Genomic DNA, 24,304 nt, shown 5'->3' on the forward strand with positions numbered 1-24,304 from the left:
AGACATTTTAGTTTAGTGTATTTTATCTTCATGAAGGGAATTATTGAAGACCACCTAACTGAAGGCATCACAAGGTGTAGCACTCACCTCACTGACACAAGCAGATGCAGTGGCGGTATAGCCATTAGATGACGAAGCAAAAGCTGTAGTTGTGCCTCCCCTGCCCAGCTTCACTCTCTTCCTCCAAAAGAACAAAAAAACAGACCAAAGTGAAGTTTAACATTTTGCTACTAATCCACCTAGTCTTTTTGTATGCTTTTAAAAAAAATTATAATTGTATGCACGTATATATCTTTTTACAAATTAAATCTATTGAGGTAATATTGGTTAATAACAAATTTCAGGTGTATAACTTTTAATACATGTATATATTTTGATTATATCCCAATTATGTTATAATTATAGTGTATTATCTCCTGATTTTTCACTTTACATTAGAACGTGAGCATTATGCTGTGTTATTAAAAAACACCCGGTAAACTTATTTTGAAATTGTTAGATTTCCCCCAGTGTTGAATTTTAAGTTGTTTCATTCTTTCACCAGTCACAAGGCCACAGTGTCAATAAATCTTTTTCTCATTTTGGTTATGTCGTTAATAGATTCCCAGAAGCAGAGTTACTGTGTCAAAGGGTTTGAACATCTTAGAGATTCCTGATAGCTGTTGTGAAATTGCTTTTGAAGGAAGCTGATCAGATCTGACCTTTCCAATTTAACGTGTGTCTGCTCTGGTCCAGAGGGAGAGTAGGGCATTCTGGATAACAGGGAATTCATATGTATGCCACAGATCACACATGTTGAAGAGTTAGTTTAACAGACACTGAAATACATATAATCGTGGGATATTTAGAGGAAAGAGACTCTTCCTAGTACTGCAGATGAGGAAACCTTATCCCAGAGAGACTGGAGTTTGCCAAAGTCAGACAGCCAGCCATTGGCGGGTCAGGATCTAGAACTCAGTGAAATAGGCTGTAGATCTCTGAATGTTCTTTAGGATCCCTGGTGCCTTAAGTCCATCCTTACAAATATTAGTTGTGATGCTGTCGCTGATATGCAGAGAATTCTGATCACAGGGCAGGAATAGTTACTGAACCACCACCTGTGTTCTGTGGCAGCAGCCTAAAGACCAGGATTCTGTCTGGTGAAAGTGAATTTCAATTGTGGGTTTCTTGTACTTCTGAAATTTCCCAAGAGCACTTTTTAGAATCATGAAATCTAAACTTAGAAACTGAAAAATCCCCTAGAGATCTTCTAACCCAGAGTCCTTTCATTTCTTAGCCAAGGAAAGCTTAGAGAGTCCAAGACCCAAGCCCAAGTGACACAGTTAAATAGTGCATTCTTCATTGTGTCAAACCACCCGCAGGGACCTCCAGTGGCATCCAGCAGTGTCAAGGGCTCTGCCAGGTAAGGAGTCTTGCCGGCTGAAAGTTGGGGTGTCTTGTGCCCTCTGGTGGTGGGCAAGAGTCAGTGCAACCCCAGGAATGGTTCAAAGAGTGGAAGACAGTCCTCTGGGTGGGCTGGTAGGCTCAGGGTTGTGTCAAGAACTTGAGCAAACTGATAAGCTTGTGTCCACCCTGCTCCCCTCCCCCTCCAAAAAAAACCTATGCAATTTAGGATCAGTATGGAATCCGTGTCTTCTGAAATCTATAATGCAAAGTCAAGAAATCATGAAGATGATGGGAAGGTGCACTTAAAATGGAAAAGTGAGTATAAAGTCATGTGTTCTGTTGGACAAAATGAAATTTAAAGTATATCTCTAACCTGATTGTTATCTCTAAGGGCACTGCCTGTATTGTATTGTCCTCCCGCATTTTTTTTTTTGTTAGATCATTCCATTTAAAAAGCAAGTCCTTTCTGATTACAAACTACAGAAGAAAAATGTTCTTCTTATTTCTAGATTATATAGGAATTACTTCTATTATATATTAGTGTATATTATATAACAAGTATAGAAAAATATATGATGCAGATATTTAATATATAACATTATTAAAGTAGAAAGCATGCAGTGCCACTTTCACATATCCTGTGGGCATTATCCTTTTGTATTTTATAAGCGTAAAAGGATCCATGTTGTTTAATACTAACGCTAAGTGACATTGGCAAAAGTATAGAATATTTGGAATGAAAACGCACATATATACACACTTCCAAAATATAAACTCACCTCACCATGGCCTAGAAAGGCTAAACAAACTCAAATAGAATCTTTACAGACTGTGGGTTTCAGATGATGTCATTTTCTTATAAAATCTTCACAGCAAGAAGGTCCATCTGCAAGTTTCCTGCTGCCTTCCACTTTGGAATTCAGCAAAAAGGGCTGTGACTAACTGAAATTCCGCTCTTCCCCTCACTCTGTCGTCAGTTCTCTCCTCTCCTCCCCTCCAAGCCAAACAGCGTAAGCTAAGGGTGATGCAATTCTACAAAGGCAAATATGGTGACAATATGCGCTATAAACGTATTACATACCTCTTTTAAGAATCAAAAGCTTTTGTTTCCAGTGTTCATGGTGCTGTTTTAAATGCTGCTTTCTCTTCTATCCAGTGGAGGTGAAAGAAATGGCAGAGAAGGCAGCTACTGGGCAGCTGGCGGTACCTCCTTGGCATCCTCAGCGCAGTTTGACTTTAGAGAATGAGGCTGAAAACGAGCCTGATCCCCTGCCACAGCCCCCCATCAGGGCCCCTGAGAATATGGATTGCCATCGTGTTACAGAGTATCCCAGGAAAAACGATAAGCCAAGAGGCAATGGCAAGTGTGACAAAACGGACAGCAGTGACCGTGACAATGACCAGCATGGCAGACAGCCTGGGCCTGGGAGCTTTACCAGTAAGTTCAGTTGGAGGAATCGGAATAGGTGAACTCTTATCGAGTGGTGATATAAGTCGACCTCCTGGAGTATTTTCTTTGCTCGGTCTTCTCTCTTTCCCGATTGTCTGGGGACCCTGAATTCCAAGGGGAAAGCAGCATACCCTTTTGATCCCCCTGTCTTTCCTGCAGGTAAAGAAAACCAGAGATTCATGAGTTTTTCTATTGCTGGAGCAAACCCATTTTGTCAAAGGAAGTAAAATAAGCTCCATGTACTGACTGTGGTCCTGGGCGTAACCTGGCAAGGAACTGAACCTTCCTCACCTGAGGGCAGTGGTGGGCAGCCACTCCCTGCTGCCCATTTCTTTGCAGTGAGTGCATTTTAAGCCGGAAGAGTTCCACTGTCTCCCAGAGAGTCTATGCCTAAGGAACCTTTGGCTGGCATCACTTTATAGATTTGTAGGTTAAAACTAAAGGCTGTGTATTTATCTCCTGGTAATTTGCTTGCAATCAGGGCATGGGATATTATTTCATGGTTGTTTACAAGTCAAAGAAAGGTAATCTAAAATTGTCATTTGCCTTAGGTAGAAAGTCTACTGGCCTACTTTTTTTTTGGTATTTAGAATCTGTTCCTTGTTTCAATGACAGTTGACATTCAGTATTATTTTATATTAGTTTCAGGTGTATGGCATAGTGGTTAGACATTTACATAATTTACAAAGTGATCCTCTCATAAGGCTAGTACCCACCTGGAACCGTACATCATTATTACAGTATGATTGACTTTATTCCCTGTGCTGTACTGTACATTGTCAAGCTGCACTCTTGAATGGGTGAACAAAAGCGTGGATGATCCAGGGCTGCATGTTGAGGCCAGGCTAAACTAACAGTCTCCAGTCCCCGCTCTAGACTGAACCTGACATATGGGACACGGCCACCCTGAGCAGAACATGCATGCATCTCTTCTCTCATGCTACCCTTTGCCCTTCCATGCCATCTGAATACCACTGAATGACTATGGCCCTGGTTGTGTTATAATCACTAGGTGTTAGGCACCTGTGCCCCAGAAAAAACGAGCAGCCAGAGCATAATGAAGTCTTTCAAGCAAGTTCTGAAGCATCTGTGGTCAATGAGAACTCTTACAGCGTAAGTAATAGGCCCTGGAGAGCCAAGGTAAACCCAAGGACCTAATAAAGTAGAACTGAATTGTTATGTATTATGACATTTGTCATACAGGGTGTCACGTGGGGTCTCTGGTCCCGCTCCCCACATAACGCAGGACGTGGTGAGGCCAAAAAGGAACACCCACAGAGCCATAGATGGGGGAGTCATACCATTATATTCTTGCTGGCAGCATCCGCCTCTCGCAGTCCCTGCTTGCTAGCTCAGCCCCCATCTTCTTGCTAGCCCCCCATTTCCTGCTAGCATAGCCACAGCAGTTATATTCGTGGCCAGTGGCTCACTGGTTACAGCTGACGGCCAACTAGCCACAGTTAATGGCCATCCAATCACAGTTGATGGCCATTTACTACCTGAGTGAGCACTTTTCCACGTGAGGGCGAGAGCCTGGAAACTGCACTCCTGGCTCTGTTCCCACAACATTGAAATAATACCATAGTAGTTTTTTGTTGGCGTATGTGCCCTCATGTCTCTGACATGAATGAAGAAGTTTTTCCTTCCCTGCCTAATACTTTTTGAATCAGTTCTACTCAAAGTGTTGTGTATCTGGGAGCTTGGGAGAAATAGTCCAGCATCAGATTCAGCTCTGGCTCCTGAGCCTCCCATCTAATTGGGTAAACAAGACCAACTCTGGAAGCAGAGCATGAGGTTAGACACTAAAAGCTAGTGGCTCAGCAGGTGACTGAGGTCAGGAAAAGCAAGGTGAAGTTTGTGATGAGAATGCCTTCACCTTGAATGTCTTCTAAGACCCAGATTCAGATCCCAACTCAGTGGAAGGAATGTGTTCTTGCCGACCTCTGCGTCTCAGCAGGATCTGTGGGGTCCAGTCATTTCCTAGCATTTGCATTGAAGTTAGCTTTGCTTCAGGGGCTTAACATATCCTCGAAGCATGCAGTTGGGCCATGGTCCAGCCAGACGGAGGAACCAAAATTTTTTTTATCATCATTGACATGGGGCCACAATCATTTAAAGAATATAAACAGCAATTGAGAATGAAACAATGTAAAAATACAGTTGTGATAACATGTGAGGTCTTTCAAAGAACACGCTATTGTATTTATTTAATCATAGCACACAAACCAGTCTCACGTGAGGGCTGGAAGTATGCACCAAATTGAGCACGTTGGCTTGGCTGGAGAAGCAGGTCCATCAGGGAAGTGGGGGAGGTATGGGAGGCCAGGCTTATCTAAGAAGTTTCAATTTGCTGTGAGAAGTAAAGGAGAGCAGCTGCTAAGTGCCCAGGTAGAGGAAGTGTGTGGCAAAAGCAGTGTCCAGTGAAATAAACCACAGAACCTCTGCAAAGGGATGATTAAAGATGAGGAAAGGAGCCAAGTATCTGGCCATGTGGGGATCAGGGCCTGAAAAGAAAGGGGTGGAGCAGAGATGCTGAAGAAATAACTTACTTTTAAATTTTATTTTTAGTATTGAGATTGAATTGCTGTTTTTCAAATCATGCTCCTTCACTTGCCTTTTAACTGGAACACCCAAGGGACTTCCCACTTCTGAGCAGCCTCAGCCTCCTCATCTGGAGGACGAAGCCAACACATGGACAGCTGCTCCATGCTTGAGGATCAGGGTGTCAGTCCCCAGCTGAGTCGTCGAGCGCCTTTCTTTCTGATACTTCTAGAGCAGAAAGGTTGCCTAACTCCTTCCCCCTCCACTGTACAGAGAAGGACACTGACATTCAGGATTGTCACTGGCCACACTTGCTCCAGGGGGGGTTCCCTGTTCACTGTGGGGGTGGAAGGCAGAGGCAGGTGTGCCAGCAGGCTAGAATAATCCCATTATTAACACTGCATCCAATGATAAAGGGGTTTGTTTATAAGGAACACCAAATTAAAAGTGATTTCCTACGTTATTAATAGGATCAGTCTGTGCGATCAACTTGTTCACCAGAGTCTTCTGAGGACATAACAGATGAATTTTTAACTCCAGACCATGAATATTTTTACTCCTCAACTGCTCAAGAAAACTTAGCTCTAGAGGTAAAAATTTACAGTTCAGGGTAAAGTACATTTTCAGCTTTTCTCCATTGCCCTATTCCTTTTAAATTATTTTACTGAGAAAAATAGCTTACACATAAAAGTATGCAATGTCCACTTACCAGTGTTTTCATATGTTTTGGAAAAAACACCTGGAAAGTAAGACTTTTGAGAACAGAAGGTCAAAATGAAATTTCTCCTGAATTTGTGGTTCCTGCATTTATACAGCACTTTGTACCTTTTTTCAAAACACTTTTCTTCATGTTACCTAATTCATATATCCTTTCTGCGGGGGAAGAGAAGGCTGCTGCTGCTTCTTCTTCCTCTTCTTCCTCTTCTTCCTCTTCTTCCTCTTCTTCCTCTTCTTCCTCTTCTTCCTCTTCTTCCTCTTCTTCCTCTTCTTCCTCTTCTTCCTCTTCTTCCTCTCCCTCGCCCTCCTCTTCCTCCTCTTCCTCCTCCTCCCCCCCCTTCATTCTTCTTGAAGAAATGCTGATCCCCAGCTGTGGGGAGTCAGCCCTAGCCTGCCAAGCTTTAGTGGTGGGAGAGCCAGGATTAGAGGCAAGGGTTCAGCAGTGAATGTGAGGCTGTCCACCACACCAGACTTGCTTGCAAACCTGCCTAGCTTTTGCAAGAACCTGTTTGTACAGAGTATTTTCATTTGTAAAATGAAACTCATTAGATTCTCTTATTTACTTATATACTTTCTACCTCATCTCACCCCTAACCTGCCATCTTTTTTGGATCTTTTACCAGTATGGAAAGTGGGGTAGAGGAAAGGAAGGATCATACGGATCCATCACAACATTTGATTGACAAGAATTCAGTGATGCATCAAAAAGCATCACTTCCAGTTGTCTGTGGAAACTCAATCAGAGAGGTTTTCCATTATTAATCCTTTAAACATTCTTGATTTTACTGTGAGCCGACTGGAACTTTATGAGAATCTTTGATAAAAAGATATAAAGTATATATATGTATGTATATTCATGTAATGTATACATATATAAAAAGTACAAATAGAAAAAAGTACACAGATTGTGAGTGTGCAGCTCATGAACTTTCAGAAACTGAATAGTCGTACATTCATGTAACCAGCACGCAGATGCAGATCGAGGCACAGCATTGCTGATCCCACAAAAGACGCCCGTATGCCTCCTCCCAGCCACTGCCTCCCCTCAGAGGTACCAGTATTCTGACTTCTCACCCCATGGAGGCGCTTTGCAGTCTGGGCCATTTCCCCAGAGTTCTTTGGCTCTTCTGATAAAGCTCCCAGGAGTCAAAACGTCTTTGTTGGAAGGTTTGGGTGAGAAAGGGACCATGATAGGAGGAAGGGAAAAATCACATAATTCTTCCTCACAATGGAAGGTAGGGGGAGGCCTTATTGCCGAGGAACATATAGTACAAGTAAGTACTTAGTGCCTGCAAAGCAGGTTTGTTCTGTAAAAAATGCAGGAACCTTATGAAGATTTGCAAGGTTTAAGAACATCAAGAAATTCTCTCTTGACCTTTGGCTGATATGTCTGCCTCCATTGAAACTCCTGTCTTTCTTTTGTAGACCTCAAGTCCCATACAAGAGGACTTTGAAGAAGTACAAGATGCATTTGCCCAACCTCAAGGCTCTGGTAATAAGGCCTTAGAGCAGATTCCTTTGAGAATCACTTGCCTTCGCTTTCTGTGGGATCGCAGATGTTTAGAGCTGGAGCTGTCCTTAGACATAACCTCTGGGCCTTTCATGTTGCAGATGAGAAAACCTAGACTCAGTGATTTCCTGTTAGAAGGCATCCCCTGCCCCCCACCAGTCTCATGACATCCATGCAGCATGTTACTTATAGCTGTCCTTGCCTTCTTGTAGCATACATTGTAGTTGCTTCCTTTTTTTCCCCCTCTAGTTTTTCACTAGATTTCAGGCTCCTTTGTGGCACGTAGTAAGTGTTCATTTATTTTTGCTGAGCTGACCTGAGGGATTTGCCCAGGCCTCACAGCTAGTTATTGACACAACAAAAACTAGAACTAGGTTTCCCTGTCCTTTCCCACTCCAGAAAGCATTTTCACCATCATTTTCCTTTGCTTGCTTAGCATCTTAGCAAAGAGTTAATAACAGCCAGCAGTGCAGCGTCAACGTAACATCCTTCTTTTGGGAGGCCTTGGGTTCTATAACTTAGCAACTGCTTCCTGTTACATGGGAAGTTAACCTTGGGGTCAGCAGCCAGAATGTAGCCCAAGACAAGATATAAGTGAACCACGGCTTTTGATACAGACGTTTTAAAAATTATGCACTTTTGCTCTTTTAAGGTATGCAACCATCTTATTTTAAAACTAGTTACCCACCTACTAAGTCCTGTAGCTGCCCATAGCCATATCGCAATACTCTGAACCCAGGCAGGGTGGGCTTGGGTTCTGAACTCCCTTTCTCCTGCTGCACACTCCAGCGCCCACCTCTAACCTGATCCAGGGCCCAATCACTGTGGGGAGCATTTGAAGACACTAAGCTTTTAGATGAACAGTTAAATTTTTGGGACAGTACGTATTAAAAGTCCTCAGACCTGGGTCTTGGGCCACCCACTGTCTGGGGAGCATCTGCCCATGACCGCTTTCTGGGTGAGCCTCGTCTGCACACGGCCACTTCACTTGTGTTTGGAAGAGGACTGAGTGGGTGGAGAAGTGGGGTAGACGGGTCAGAAAACCTGAGCTAGTTCAGTCTAAACATCTGAAGAACATGAAGAAGCCTCTGATTTCGACTGCTTTCAGCCCTTCTCTCCCCCCTTTTCCACCAGGGCTCTTATGTATATCCCCTCCACACCAGGCAGTGAAACGGGTAACAGTTGGTACATGCTGGCTTCCAAGCCTAGTTCTGCCACTGACTTTTTTCTGTATGACCTAGGGCAACTCACTTCACCCCAGCGCCCCCACTCTCCCCTTGTGTAAAGTAAAGGAGAGGGTCGGACTTTAGAATTTCTAAGTTTCCCTCCAGCTCTGTTATGTGTATGAGGAATTTGTTTATGCTTTCTAGGTGTTTATGTTTTCTGGTATTTGAAAGAGGATCACAGGAAGAAGAACCTCAGTGCTTCTTAACTAGTGGAATTTCAGAGCTCCTTGGTAGCTGCTAAAGGTGGCGCTGCTCTGGTGGGCCTCCCCATTCCTGAGGAATGGCAGGGGGATCATGAGCGTTTGCCAGCAAGGCAGGCTGCTCTGTCCCCTTCTCTATAAACCAGAGCAATGTAGTTGTGGGAAGGAAAATGGATACTGGCCCTGTCTGCACAGGGCTCTGCAAAGCATCTTACTGAGAACTGGGGAGGCATAACTTCAGACCCTTGATGCCAAGAACAGAAGACAGTTCAATTGTCTCCTTGGTACTCAAGACCCTACCCCCACTCCTTAAGTGGTATTTGATGGCCAAGAGGCACAGTTAGCACTCTGGGAATGCCCCACTAATGGTCTTTTCTATTTGGATCTTTAGTGAACAAACAGTTCTTGCTTTCAACGCCCCCTGGTGTCTGTTGACAGGAACCAGGTCAGTTTGCCTTCCTGAAAAGACAAAACTACATTTGTCTCCAGAAATAACTGTGCAGTTATAACTGAAAGGCTAGTAAATGGCTTGATTGTATTCAGTGTCAGAATGTAGTTCTCCCCTCTGAGCGAGGAAAATAAACTTTCAGAGCAAAAACCTCTTCTACAGCACTCAATCCAAACCCAATTAGGGAGCACTTTGTTTATCCAGATTATTTCTCATTCTGGACCAGACCAAGGGAAACTGAAAGGAATGAAAATAATAATCTGGGTTGGAAAAAATTCAGTAAAAAAATGCATTTACTATATTCTTTCAGGTGAAGAAAAGGTCCAAATGAGAAAAAGCCTTGGAAAAAATGCTGAGATGTTGGAATTGAGACCTGATCAAAGGTATGTGCTTAGTGTGTACATACGAAGGTATGTGCTATTACTTTATTCACATTTTCAGACTCATGAAAGTAATGTTTAAATGATGATAATGCCCCATATTTATATATTGCCCATCTTAAAATGTACTGGCCACCATGTTACAAAAATTAGCTTTGGGCAGCTTAGCTTTGTTAGGACTTGCTCAGCAGAATTGTGAGGGGTCGTGAAAAGGCGTCATTATCTGTATTTAGATCCTGGACTCTGCCTGTCTGTTCGTGTGACCTTGGTCAAGTTTCTCAACCCCTCTTTTCTGTTTCCCCATTTGTAAAACAGGAATATAATCCTTACTGAGAATGTTGACATAGGGATTAAAAGTAATAATATAACTCCTGGGCATTTATCCCAGAGAATGAAGACTTATGTTCAAAAAAACACATGCAAGTTTATAGCCACTTTATTTGTTGCCCAAAACTGGATACCTGGATGTTGCCTAACAACATGTGAATGATTTAACAGGCTGTGGTACATCCAGGCCATAGAATACTCCTCAGCAATAAGAAAGAATAAACTGATGATACATACAACAACCTGGATAAATCTCCAGAGAATTATGCTGACTGGAGAAAGTAATCCCAAAAAGTTATTTACTACATGATTCCACTTACACAACATTTTTTAAATGATACAGTTATAGAAATAAAGAACAAGTGAGTTATTTCTGGGCATTAAGGAAGAGGTGGGAAGTGGGAGGGCGGTAGACATGGCTTTGAAAGGGCAACCTGAGGGATCCTTGTGGTGGTGGAAATGTTTTCTACCTTGACTATCAGGACCATGTCTTGGTTGTGATCTCGTCCTATAGATTTGCAAGATGTTACCATTGAGGGAAACTGGGTAAAGTGTATTTCTTAAAATTGCATGTGAATGTTCAGTTATCTCAAAATAAAAAGTTTAATTAACAAATTAGTAATAGGTGTAAAGTGCCTGGTACAATACCATTCAATTTACTTTCCCTCTTCTGGGCCTCCATTTCCTTAATAATAATAATTATAGCTAGTATTTCCTAAGCTGCTATCATATGGCAGGTCCTCTGTTTTGTCAAATTTAATTAATTAACAATCCTCTGAGATATGTACTGTTATCTCCATTTTGCTAATAAGAAAAGCAAAGTTCAGAGAGTTTAAATACCTTTTTCTAAGGTTGCACTGTTAGTAAGTGGCTGTATCAGTCAGGATAGGGTAGATTATGGTACATAACAAGCAACCACTATTGTTTTAGTGGCTTAAAACAATAAAAGTTTATTTTTTGCTCATGCTTCACGTCCATCATGGGTTGGCCAGGAGTATTCTGTGCTATATTACCTTCTGTCAGAGATGCAAGCTGAGGGAGCTTCCATCTTTGTGCTTCCTTAATTGCTGAGGCAGGAAAAAGGGAACATGGTAAATTGTGCACTGGCCTTTAAAGTTTCTTCCCAAGAGTTATTCACATCACTTTCACTTACAATTTCACTGGTTAAAACAAGTCATGTGGCCATTTATGTAAATGAAGAGGGCCAAAAAGTGCTGTCCTACTGTGTTCTTGGAAGGAAAAATAAATATTTTAGTGAACAGAATTAATAAAGTCACAACTCAAATCCAAAGTCCATGCTCTTTCCTTCATTCCATTGGTCTCACAGGATTGTTGGCAAAGATTAAAAATGTGAAAACATCAAAGGATTTAGCATGGGATATGGTTTGTAGTTTGTGTTCTATAAGAATTGAAATTGAATCCTAAATATGGGTTAAAGTAGAAATGGGTCAAGTTGGTCTCCGTATTCTTTTCTGTTTTTTGTTTTTGTTTTTGTTTTTTGGCACAAGCCTCTCTTGGCCTCTCCTGATCTCTGTATCAGGAAGCTGTCTCACAGCTGGTCGGGCCCCATAGCTGTGCCCCTTGCTCCAACCCCATCCCCAGGAAAGTTCTTGTGCTCCATTGATTTCCTCAGGAACTTGCTCACTGTCATGTAGCATCATCAGCGACTTTCACATGGTCTGACCCTTAGAGTATATTTACTTAGTCTCTGGAGCTCTGTGCCCTTCTTGCTGCTTCTCAGCCTAGGCTGATAAGCTGGTCCCTTGTACGACAAACAGTGCACTCTGCTGACGGGGGATTCTAATTCTCTCACTTTCTCTCTTACAGTACTGAAGGTGAACAAGAGGAGGCCTTAAAGGAATCATCAAAGGAACTGAAAGGGAAAGACATGTATGGCTACCGAAGGGTTGCCTAAGGATACTGTGCAAAGTTTGGGTTTTAGGGGCATAGTATTTCCTTGTTTGTTTGTAAGAATCTACATTCTTCCCATTTTTACGTATACATTTAATGTGCGCCTGTTCTTCTTTCACCAAAAAGATGTGTTCTAAATTAATACCATCTTACAATCAAGGAAATACAGTGACAATAAAAAAAATAATGATGACAATATGTTAGTTATACTTGAGGTAGATTAAATCTGCTTTCCATACAAATATACTTTCATCTGTGGACATAGTTTATTTTCAGCTGCTGAGATATATTTAAAGTTAGTATCTCTTTGTAAGATATTCTCTAATATTCTCTTTAAGATCTACAAGCTACTCTAAGACAGTCTCTAATTCTGGCCTACTGCCAAATAAAGATTTTGGTCAAGAGCATCCTTAAAAGTACCTATCAGAAATAAATTGTTTGATTTTTCTGAACATCTCCCAGTTACTGTGTGCTTTTGATTCTTCAGATCATTGACAGACATTCAAGACTTGTCTAGTATCTCCTATGAACAAGGTGGTTCTTTTAAGGAAGTCTCATGCAAAACACCCAAAATAAACCACGGACCTACTAGTGTCAGCACTCCCCTCAGCCCAGGTGAATCATAGGGAGGAGAAGCGTTTAGGGAGAAGGGCTAACAGCCCCAGCCCCATTGGCTCTGGGAAGTTTTCTCGGTGGTGTTTTCTCACAGCACAGAGGTGTTCCTTTAGGGCCGAAGCTGAAGGAGATAACCCCAGGGGAGGCCAGGTGGGGGTGGTGGGGGTGGTTATTAAGCAGCTATAAGGAGGTTTTTTACTTTAGTGATAGAGACAGTGCAAAGTGTACTCAGTACCCTAAGCAGTATTGAATTTAGTGCAAATACATTGCATTCTCTAGAGTTTGTAACTTCAAACCTGTACCCTGTGCTTAAACATACATAGTTCTGAGTTCTGCAACTGCATACAGCCAGCATCAGTATCCTCTCTCTAGTGTCCTTATTTCCAGTATATTTGTGGTTCAAACAGTCTCCCTTTATTTTGATAGCCAAGTTTAGAGACTGTCATTTTTTTTACACCTTGAGGAGCTGTGTCTCAGATCAGTGATTATTTGAGTTATTAATAATTTGGAGAATCCCTGGTGTAGGTATAGAGTTGTATGGGTGTTTTTGTTTTTAAATACTATAAAGGATTCATACACTAACTGCCCTCTTCTACAACAGGGTCGATTTCTTCAACTGCCAGTTGCTATAAAGACTGCCTTGAAAGTACCACATTTCAAGTTAAAACAAGGTCTACCTCGTGCTGGAACAGTCAAGAATCTATTCAAACTTTGTCTGATAAATTTACAACTGTCCGAGAGAAAGCAAAGAGCCTAGATTCCCTTCTTACTTCCTCTGAAACTCTCCATTCAAGACAGACTGATCTTGTAAGTACACCAGTTCTAACTTACACTCTCGTGGAGTCAGCACAAAGCCTCAGTAATCCAAAGTGCCATGATTTCTGCAAATCCACTTTACAAAGAAACAAGAAATAGGCGGGATCCTTTTCAGTCTTCCCTGGAACTCCTCTCTGAGTCTGCATTGTAGGATAGATTTTGGATTTTTGTGCCTTTTTTCCATCTGGAGATAAGGTTTGGCACCTTCCCTAAAGAGCCAACCTCTGCTTTAGCTTGTGATGCTACTACCTTCACCTGCATTGTTGTTTCTCTCTAACCATACCCTACCTACCCAAGGAGGCTAGAGTTCTACTTCCTCCTTGAAGCCTCATCTGGTTAGTTCCCTGAGTTTTTATCAATATTCACCTCTGAACTCCTGAACTCACAGTCTGCTGTAAAAATACTTAATTGTATACTACTTTCTCCTGTCCTCCCCCCCCCCCATTGTTCTTTTTCCTCTTCTCTCTCTTCCTTATATTCCACATGTATAGTCTCTTCAAGAAAACTACAAGTTCCTTACTTGGCACTGTTCATTAAGAACCTGCTGAGTGATTATTCTGTGGCAGATTGATTACTGGCTTTGGCCCTCGGTGAAAAACCAACTGTCATCTTTGGGTATTTGACTCACAAAAGGTCTCTCTCTGAAGTAGGGCAATAAAGAATTTAATGCTTTCTTTCAACAAACCCGTTAATCAGGCAGGTTCTGAGTGCCGGGCACCATGCCAGGCCCTTTTCTAGGCATCCAGATGAGAACAAGAAAGACATACAAGTAATCCCTGACCAGGAGGAGCTTACCACCTAGTGAGAAAGGCTGCAACGCAGAGGTCAGTGCTGAGTGTTGCAGAGGCAAAGACTGGTGAGAAGGCTTCCCTGAGGAGGTGACATTTGAATGAGTTTGACTCAGTCAACAAAGTGGCTTCTTCCATCGATGATACACATGCTTAATCTTGGAAATGATTAAGCTGTACAGGCCTTTTTCGCTCAATACATGTGTCAGTTACCATATTTATGTCTTACTTACAGAAAAGATTGTCTTCATTTACTGGGGCTGGTTCCTCCAGCAGTGCTAAGGCACCTGACACATCATCCCGTGCCACCCAGAAAAGGAGTCTGCCGAAAGGTACCCTGTGTTTACTATCAAAATACAAGTTCATAACAGTGAGCCACTTTAAGGGGGCCTTCGTCTCATCTTTGATGCTACATGAGATTCAAACGAAAATACTATTTTCTCCTGATTATAAAACTAAAACATACTCATTATAGAAAACTTAGAGAATAAAGAAGAGCTTAGAAAAGAAAACCACCATTTAATTCTACCACCATTTTTTAACCTCTTGTACTATTTTGGTACGTACATTTTTTATATTTTTAGAAATATACAAAAATATCTGTTTTTTTAGGATAGTTGAGGTCACATTGTATATCAGCCCTGGCCTGCTTTTTTTCTTTGACGATGCATTTTGAGGATTTCCCTTGACAGTAAAAATTATTTGTAAATATATATATATATATAACGGCTGCAAAATAGTCCATTCTACATATGTTGCTTAATGAGGCCCCTGTGTTGAAAGTTGATACTTGATCTGCACCTCTGCTCCTTCCCTTAGGATAGATTCTTAGACAACAGTTCCAAATCAAAGGGTGTGAGCATGCTAACAGCTCTCGAGGCATATTGCCTTTGCCACATTAATTTTAATGTCTTGCATCTTTGGTACAACTCTTAGAATTTCCCTCAGGGGGAAAAGGATTTTGTGAATTATGCTGAGGGGTTCTGGTTAATGTTATCATTGGACACTTAGGGGAAGGCCCCAAGTGTGCTTGCTCCTATGTACCCTGGCTGATAATCTATAGAGAAAGGCCTCTACTTCCCATTTTCTTCATTTTGACTGGTCCAAAGGCTCTGTACCCTGCCAGCAGCCCTGTTCCAGACTGGGCCCCCAGCCTCGCAGTAAGAATTTGAACCTCACCTACTCCAAATATCCTTGGGGAGGGAGGGGCATAGATGAAGCAGTACTGGGGTAGGGGTAATGTAGGAAAGGATTTGGACTAAAAGCAGGGGGCAGGGGGGGTAAAGCCATTTTAGGAGGTCTCAACCAGGACTGTTATTGTAAGAGGCTTTAGTTTGTTTCATCATTGAGAAATCCTAAGTCAAATCCATGTGGGAGCCCAGAAAACTAGCTCAGGTCCAGGAAGGTATTAAGTCATTTTCCTCTTTATCATTTTAGAACTAGTAGAAGCCATCTCACAGCATCACACTGACGAGCTACCACCACCATCTCAGGAGCTCCTGGACGAAATCGGTAAGGGATGTTCAATACAGAATGTACTCGGGGGCCCTGTTAGTTCTGGTCACTGGCCACAATGTAGTTCTTTGTTTCAGGTGTGAGCACTAGCACAGAAGGCCCTGCGAAGGTCTAATTGAATGTAGAGAGTTCAGGAAGCAGCGATTTTCCAATAAAGTGGACCTCAGATTACTACTGAAATCTGGCCAAGATAATTGCCCTGTGTCGTCCCTTTGTTATTTAAAGAGTCTATGGTAATGATTCTAAGAGGAAATAACAACATTCAAGTGGTTTATTATGATGAACTTGTTTTATTAAAGGAATTCTTACTTCCTTTTCAAACCAAACCAGCCATACCTTGGAGGCCTGACGTCTGGATACTGAGGCCAAGACACCCTGTACTTTCCGTTTTGCCATTAGCGGGAGGTGTTGAAGGTATTGGCATCATGGATGAATCACTTTCCCGAGGGCAGAGAAGTCAGTGGCACGAGACCTGATGTGACCAGAATTTTCCATTTCAGGCAGAGACTGAGCAATCCTAGCTCAATTTTAGTTGCACAGCTGAGCTGATGTTGAAAGTAAATGGTGCATGGTCACAGACACATTTGGGGCAGTGGTTCGCTTCCCCAGGAATGACCTGATTGTTCTCTTGACGGCCTGGCTGACTAGCCCCTCACTCTCAGAGGAAGGATCTTATCAGAACTCTGGGTCCAATTCTTGGTATGGGGCCTCTAGAGAATTTCCTGAAGGGCATCTCTTGGTTTTTAGGGTCTCTGAGGTGTTGTGTCTCATCAGGAAGAAGGAGTTAAATGAGGACATACCTTGTGTGACTCAACCGAAAGCTACTGTCTTAGGCTATCATAGCCCCCAGCCTCTGACCACTGGCCTGGTGACCATAGGTGGAGCCAGTTAGAGTTGCCAGAACATTCCTTAGTTTCTTCTTCTGTAGTCATAGGCCTTTCTTGCCTCCCCACACCCTTTCCCTAATGCCACAGGGATGTGCAGGTGACAGGGTTGTGGGGTCAGGCTCTCAAGGCCCCCACCCCCACGCCCACCCTGACTTTCTTCCTCGGGAACTCCCTACGGCATCCTTGCCAAGTCTTCCTCTCCAGTTGCTCTTCTGAATACAACAATAAAGCTGCTGCTTGTGAGAGCAGAGGTCACCCGCACATGGCCTGCTCAGGTAGACTCTCAGTGTCATCTGTTCCTTGGTCATGGCTGAAGGCAGTACTCGTAGGCTCCTTTGCCGTCTGATCTTGGTGATGTTTTTCCTCTGGATCGCTGTCTTTCGTCTTCGGTCACCATGTGGACCCCTGCCCCCTTTCAGCAGCTGTCACCAAGCTTCTTGCCGGGCTCCAACCTCATGGCACGTGCTGTATCTCAGCGTACTCTACAGAACCCTCCCTCATTGAACTTGTGGGAATTATCTGGGCCAGGTTTCTAGGGGATGTCTGTACTTTGAGATGGGTTGGTCATTTTCCAGAAAGACAAAGGGCAGAGGGCATTCGAGTAGTTTCTCCTAATAATGGGTACTCTTAGCCAATTATTGTATATCATCACTATGTTGTTGTTTTCACTCAAGAGAGCTCTGGGGAGTGACCTGGAGCTGACGCCTGCGCTTTGGAAGGCCCACGTCCAAAGCCCTCGGCTTCTGACAAGGACCTAAAGGGAAGGGTCCTTCAGAACCCTAGAATATAGGGGATCCTTTCAGACTACTTTTAACAAGAATAAAAATGGGTTTTTAATTTCAGCTTCTATGAAATGATCTTATGGGGCCCCTCCCTCGATGCGCAGAAGTTGCCCGGTGGGGCCTGCTTCCTGCCCTGTGCCTGCACACTACAGGCCGTGCCCGCAGGCAAGCCTGGGGCGCCTGTCTGCTGCCTCCCAGCTGTCTGCTCGCTCTGGGAGCAGTAGGAGGCCCAGTGTGCTGAGCTTAGCACATGTTTGTCTTGGTCTAGTGAGCATTTCTGTAGGGGCTGGAAATTACAGATATTCTTTGCCTTCTGTCTTTCCCATAAACTTAGTAAAAAATGTGAAATATAGGCCAAGAGAGATGGGGAAATTTGGGCGTTGCTCTGATGCTGTTACAAACTGTGAGAGATTATAAAATAGAGATTAAGAGCATAAACCTTAGAACTAGACCGCCTGGATTCAAATCCCGTTTCTACCTCTTACTATCTGTGTGGTTTAGGTAAATTCCTCCTTAGCCTGTCTCTTTAATTTCCTTTCCACATCTGTTAAACTGGGACAACAATAATATGATCAATCTCATAGGGTTGTTGTGAGGATTAATTATGAACATTAATCTTGAATTAATGCATATAAATCAGAGACAGTACTTGCCATATAAGGACTCTGCACTTATTATTTTTATTTTTCTTTTTAATGTTGTATGGGATTGAATGTCCTAAAGCATTTGTCCTAATGTCCTAAAGAATGTCCTTAAACTTTATTAGTCATTAGAGTCATCTGGAGAGCTGGTTAAAATACAGATTGCTGAGCCCCACCCCCAGAGTTTTTGATTCTGGTGGGTCTGGGATGAGGCCCGAGAATTTGCATATCTACCAAATTCTCAGATGATACTGAGGCTGCTGGTCTGAGGACCACCATTTGAGAACCACTGTCCTAGAGAATGATGTGACATGCAAAGGAAGAAATATGTTGTCTTCTGCTTTTGTATTGGACAGAGGAGCTGAAGCGGCAGCAGGCTTCATCCACAGTGTTGGATGAAAACACAGCAAGTCCTCTGAGCATCACTGCAAATGGTAAGCCGGCAACCCAGATCTTTCTCATCAGGTTCTTGTGGTGACACTGGCCTTGGCAGCACGGTGATACATTAGGGAGTGTGGACCTTGAGGTCAGGCATAATCCCACCTTGATTCTGACTCTACCACTTTTGTATGGCGAACTGTTTAATGTCTCTGAGCTTCAGTTATCCTCATCTGTAATGGGGATGATAATTCCTACCTCATGATGAATAGCTCCATGCACAGTGCCTGGTACATTGTAAGATACTTAACAAATGTCAGCCCCCTCCCCTTCGTAGGACTGCTGGCAGGATGGAATGAGACAACATATGTAAAATGCCTGGCATACATTAAAGGGTGCTACCCTTCCCCACCCAAATTTTTTCCCTGGGTTTCCAACCTAGAAACACCTAACAAGTGAGAACAGGGTGGTCCCCCAAAGTAAGTCTGTGCAATCTGTTTTCAGTGTCTCTTGCCTCCTCTTTTATGTATTCTTTTTTCCCTCTGTTTCCTCTGTCTCTCTTGAGCCTTGGCACAGGCAAGGTTTCCTGTAGCTTCACCTGGCACTAAAGAGCTCACAAGACCCCAGAAGCAGCTGCTGTGAATACAGGACCCCTGCAGACTGCCACCTGGCCCCCTGCTCTCATGGGAAGAGGAGAACTAGTGCATTGCAGACTTCAGGGCCCACTGATTAGCCCTAATTTTTTGCATTCCATTTTAAGGCAGTCTTTCTATTTTTTTTAAAATTAATTAATTTATTTTTTAAATTTATTGGGGTGACAATTGTTAGTAAAATTACATAGATTTCAGGTGTACGATTCTGTATTACATCATCTATAAATCCCATTGTGTGTTCACCACCCAGAGTCAGTTCTCCTTCCATCACCATATATTTGATCCCCCTTACCCTAAGGCAGTCTTTCTTAATTATCATTATTTTTGTTGTTCTAATAAAGTGAAATCTTTCTTCTGTTTTTAGATCAAGGTCATTTAGAAGAACAAGAAACCAACAGTAAAAAAGAAGATAGCAGTATGCTTTGGACCAAAGAAACTCAGGATTTAGAAGAAGACACAGAAAGGTAACAGAAAAAGCTGGACTTTTGAAAGGGATCTAAAATACTATATTAGTATGCATTAGTTTTTCTTCTGATGTTGACAAATACGAAGAAGGAAAAACGTGGTCTTTTTTCATACTATTCTAATTGCCCCTATTCCTAAAAGGTTTTTAAGAAATTTTTAATTGTGGTAAAATACACATAACATAAATTGTTAATTGTGCTGTGCACTAGTGTTAATTATATTCACATAATTTTGCAACCAGATCTCCAGAACTTGCTCATCTTGCAAAATTGAAACTCTATACCCATTAAATAACTCCCCATATTCTCCTCCCCTCAGTTGGTAGCAACCACCATTCTACTTTCTGTTTCTATGAATTTGACTATTCTTGATATCTCATATAAGTGAAATCATACAGCCTTTATCTTTTTGTAACGGGCTTATTTCACTTAGCACAATGTTCTCAAGGTCTGTGCATGTCACATGTCAGAATTTCCTTTTTAAGGGTTAATTCCATTGTATGTGTATATGTGTGTGTATCACATTTTGTTTATCCATTAATCTGTTGGTAGACACTGGGTTGGCTTCCACCTTTTGGCTGTTGTGAATAATGCTGCTATGAACATAGGTATACAAATATCTCTTCAAGACATCCTACTTTCAGTTCTTTTGGTTATATACCCTGAAGTGGAATTGCTGGATCATATGGTAAATCTATTTTTAATTTTTTGAGGAAGTACCCTACTGTTTTCCATAGCAGCTGCACCATTTTACATTCCCACTACCAACATACACATTCCAGTTTTTCTCCACATCCTTGCTAATACTTGTTATTTTCTGTTTTTTTGATAGTTGCCATCCTAACGAGTATAAGGTGACATCTCATTGTTTTGATTTGCATTTCCCTAATGATTTGTGATGTGGACTGTCTTTTCCTTTGGAGCAATATTTCTTTGGAGCAATATTTGTTCAACTCCTTTGCCCAATTTTTTATAGGGTTGTTTGTCTTTTTTCTTGTCAAGTTGTTTTCTTGTTTGTTTTTACTTTATTTTGTGAGACAAACACAGGTTTTGGCTTCTTTCAAAACATTTTAGTTAAAGGCCTTAGAAGATCATTTTTAGATCTTCCTAGCCAAATAAGAGAAAATGGGGGCAGTCATCCAGACGATTTGGTCTAAAAACACAAGGTTGCCTCAAGAAACCCGATTCTCTTCCTGATTCAGAGCTCTCCTTTGACCTGTGGTGTAAAGTAAACCACTTCATCATCTGACCTCATTTGCCTCCTGACTTCTCTTGCCTTGTCCTGTCGTTCAGGGCCAGGACTGGGGTGAGGCGAGTGAGACACACTCCTTGGGCACAAAATTGACGGAGGCACCAAAAAACAAGACAAGTGCTATTTTAATAGATAATGTTTTAAAAAATCAAAATAATGCAAAAAAAAATCCACGATGAACAAAATATCTGAATTTTAAAGAAAGACAGGATCTGAAGCTGCCCTTGCACCACTCGCTTCATCCGAATCCTGGTCTTGTGGATCCTTAGGGTAGCCCTGCAGAATTCTTTTAGCTGCATTGATAGAAAACCCCACCGTCGTGCTTAAATGAGTTTGTCTCACACAACAAGAGGCCCACAGGTTGGCAGGGCATGGCTGGTGTAGCAGCTCAAAGATGCCACCAGGGACATAGGCGCTTTTGATTTTCCTAGTCTGCCACCCATAGCAGCAGCATAGCCTCTGTCCTTTATTTTCAGGGTTGTCACCTCCTGGTAGCAAGATGACACCAGGCAGAGATAAGAGGGTGGGGCAAAGGAATATTCTGGCTGACTCCGCCCCTTTTCATCTGGAAAGCAAAAACTTTCCCAGAAGCTCTTCCCAGCAGATGCCCACTTATATCTCATGGCCAGATGTGATGCATGACCACCCTCAATTGCAAAGGAGACTGGAAATTGAGCTTTTAAGCTTTTCAACTGCTATAGAAGAGGAAAGCAAGGGAGAAGAGTGTTATGAATAACTTTTGGGTAGTGAATCCTGTTTCTGTCACACTCTTCAAAGGCTAAATTATTATCTTTAAGGAAAAGAGGAGAGACCTAGAAGAGAAGGTCTGGAAAGTAAAGGAGGACCCTAAAACTCTGGGACCTGTGAGGAAGTAGGGAGGGAGAGGGTTTTAGGGGAGACAGAAGAAAAAGAGGCAAAGGAGGAAAAAGGAAGATAGTTACATATATATATATATATATATATGTATGTATATGTGTATATATGTGTGTATATGTGTGTGTGTGTGTATATATATATGTAAACTTTTGTTTATTTAAGTGTGTTTTTCCAGGACCCATCAGCTCCAAGTCAAGTATTTGTTTCAATCTAGTTGTGGAGGGTGCAGCTCATAGTGGCCCATGTGGGGATTGAACTGGCAACCTTGTTGTCAAGAGCACAGCACTCTAACCAATTGAGCTAACCGGCTGCCCCTAAATATATATCTTTTAAGTTTTACGAATCTCCTGGCCATAATGTATGATCTAACTCCAGTCCTTCCATCTCCCCAAAACACCTTCAGTAAACATGCCATTCAAGGCTAAAGAAGAGTAGCTAAAGAAGACCAAGTTGCATTTAATCATATAAAGTGCTTTGCACATGATCAGAAGTTAGCTATGTCATTGTTGTCTCTTCCTTTTCCAAAAGGGCTGGCTGTGCTGGACACGGACAGATGCCCACAGATGCTCCATCATCTCAGTCCCCGGCACCAAGCCAGAGTGGAAGATATTTTTCAGATGGGTGGGACTTTTCAGGCCTTCTGAAAATACTCTCTGCATCCTTTAGCCTCAGAGGCAGTTCTTAATCCAAAAAACTTGTAGGAATGTGTGTACAATTTTCACTTCAGGTGGAAATTGACTTAATGACTAAGAATTGAGACAGAGTCTAGCATTGGATTTTGGAAGTGATCTCATGGGTGCCGAGGCTTTTTGTCAAGGGATTAAAGGAGGGTTTTGTGCACACTTAAATCAGATCTAGGTGACCTCTACAACTCTAGATACACTTTCAACCAAGCTCTCGTTTTCTTTTATATATAGTAGAAGCACAAGTTTGAAGGTCCCTCCCACGCTAAAGTGCTATGACTCCTTGTCAAGGGAGAAGGGAAATGACTTGTCTAAGTTCTCTTCACTTGTCCTTGGACAGAGCTCACTCTACTCTTGATGAGGACCTGGAAAGATGGCTGCAGCCACCTGAGGACAGCACAGAGCTACAGGATCTTCCCAAGGGGTCTGCAAGGTTATTTCTTGTTCTCCATCAGGAGATCATTTTCTTCTTTCTCACGAAGGGGGACTAGATTTTGGTTTTTTAAAAAATAGCTTGACTCCTTGGAAAATGAATGTAGATAAGCCAGCCCTGACCAGGTCTGCCCCTCTTCCTCCAACCACCCACAGTGCTCAAGGGATTGGTCAGCAGATTGATATCAGAATAGAGAGAGGCCTCCAAGATTGCTGTATCTTGGCCCTGTCACCTTCAACATTTTCATCAGTCATTTGAATTAAATCAGCAAAGGCATGCTTATCACATTTTTAGATAACACGGTTCTAAAATGAATTCTAATGTGATGGGTGGTAGCTTGTGGATTCAAAATCGTCTTGACATGTGGAAATGCTAGATTTCTCTAAAAGATGAAGGTGAGCATTTGGATCCAAAAGGATAGAATGTGAGAGATCGGACCTAATGGAGAATTTTTTATCAGAAGCTCCGATTCACTGTAATTTTCACTAAAGGCAAAAAGTATGTCTTTTTATTTTAATTTTTTAATTGGAGAATATTGGGGGACAGTGTGTTTACCCAGGGCCCATTAGTTCCACGTACTTGTCCTTCAATCTAGTTGTGGAGGGCACAGCCCAGCTCCAAGTCCAGTCGCCATCCTCAATCTTTAGTTGGAGGGGGCGCAGCCCACCATCCCTTTCAATGTGGGAATTGAACCGGCAACCGTGTTGTTCAGAGCTCATGCTCTAACCAACTGAGCCATCCGGCCGCCCCAGTACGTCTTAGTTTCATATGCATAGTATTTAGCATGCATTTTGAGACATGGTAAGAATTCAAGAAATTCTTGTTGAAGGAGGCATGGCCAGTGACTCCGTGAGGCCTCAGTTTGATGCAATTGCTAAAAAGGTCAATGCAGCATCAATGTTGAAAAGACAGAAATGTACTGACCAGATCGAGGTGATGTCTCACGCTGGTGAGAGGACTTCTTGGACAGTATGGGGCTCTTTTCCAGGTGTCCCATTTTTAAAAGGCACATTCACAAACAGAAGAAGGTGGCCATCAAGCAGTCAAGGGTCTGGAAACCATGTCATATGAGAACAGCTGAAGGAGCTGGGGAGTCTCAGCCTGAAAAGAGCAGATGGGGTGGAGAATTTGATAGCTGCCCTCAAATACCTGAAATACTGTAAAGTGAAGAGAGTCAGCTTACTCTCTTCTGTTCCAAAGGACAGAGCTAGTGACTAGAAACTGCATTGTAAGGGATTTTTATTCAGTAAAGCACAAACTTACTGATAGCCATAGCTCTCTGGGACAGAAAACAGCTGCCTTCACACTTACTTTAACAACAGCTCCTCCCCTCAAGCACAGGCTGGCTGACTGTTCTGGGGCATTTGGTCAGAGGCAGAAGATAACCGGAAGGCCTCCTCCAGCTCACGAGGCTATGGTTCTGTC

General features: G+C 42.4%; 1 protein-coding gene across 6 annotated transcripts in view; it reads left to right on the top strand.

Annotated features, from left to right (window-relative positions):
• The window catches only part of TEX14 (testis expressed 14, intercellular bridge forming factor), a 74,112-nt gene that overhangs the window by 46,853 nt on the left and 2,955 nt on the right, over positions 1-24,304 (top strand). For all 6 annotated transcript variants that reach the window (XM_019736326.2, XM_074319663.1, XM_074319666.1 and 3 more), the window contains 15 exons: positions 1,277-1,402; positions 1,613-1,701; positions 2,543-2,824; positions 3,849-3,949; positions 5,848-5,967; positions 7,520-7,586; positions 9,789-9,861; positions 12,013-12,075; positions 12,584-12,711; positions 13,313-13,518; positions 14,551-14,647; positions 15,753-15,827; positions 18,497-18,574; positions 19,536-19,635; positions 22,787-22,879. In XM_019736326.2, the coding sequence (XP_019591885.2) occupies positions 1,277-1,402; positions 1,613-1,701; positions 2,543-2,824; positions 3,849-3,949; positions 5,848-5,967; positions 7,520-7,586; positions 9,789-9,861; positions 12,013-12,075; positions 12,584-12,711; positions 13,313-13,518; positions 14,551-14,647; positions 15,753-15,827; positions 18,497-18,574; positions 19,536-19,635; positions 22,787-22,879 (1,698 nt within the window). The remainder of the gene's footprint in view (positions 1-1,276; positions 1,403-1,612; positions 1,702-2,542; positions 2,825-3,848; positions 3,950-5,847; positions 5,968-7,519; positions 7,587-9,788; positions 9,862-12,012; positions 12,076-12,583; positions 12,712-13,312; positions 13,519-14,550; positions 14,648-15,752; positions 15,828-18,496; positions 18,575-19,535; positions 19,636-22,786; positions 22,880-24,304) is intronic.

Source organism: Rhinolophus sinicus, linkage group LG15, assembly GCF_036562045.2.
Source record: "Rhinolophus sinicus isolate RSC01 linkage group LG15, ASM3656204v1, whole genome shotgun sequence".
Classification (NCBI taxonomy): Eukaryota; Metazoa; Chordata; class Mammalia; order Chiroptera; family Rhinolophidae; genus Rhinolophus; species Rhinolophus sinicus.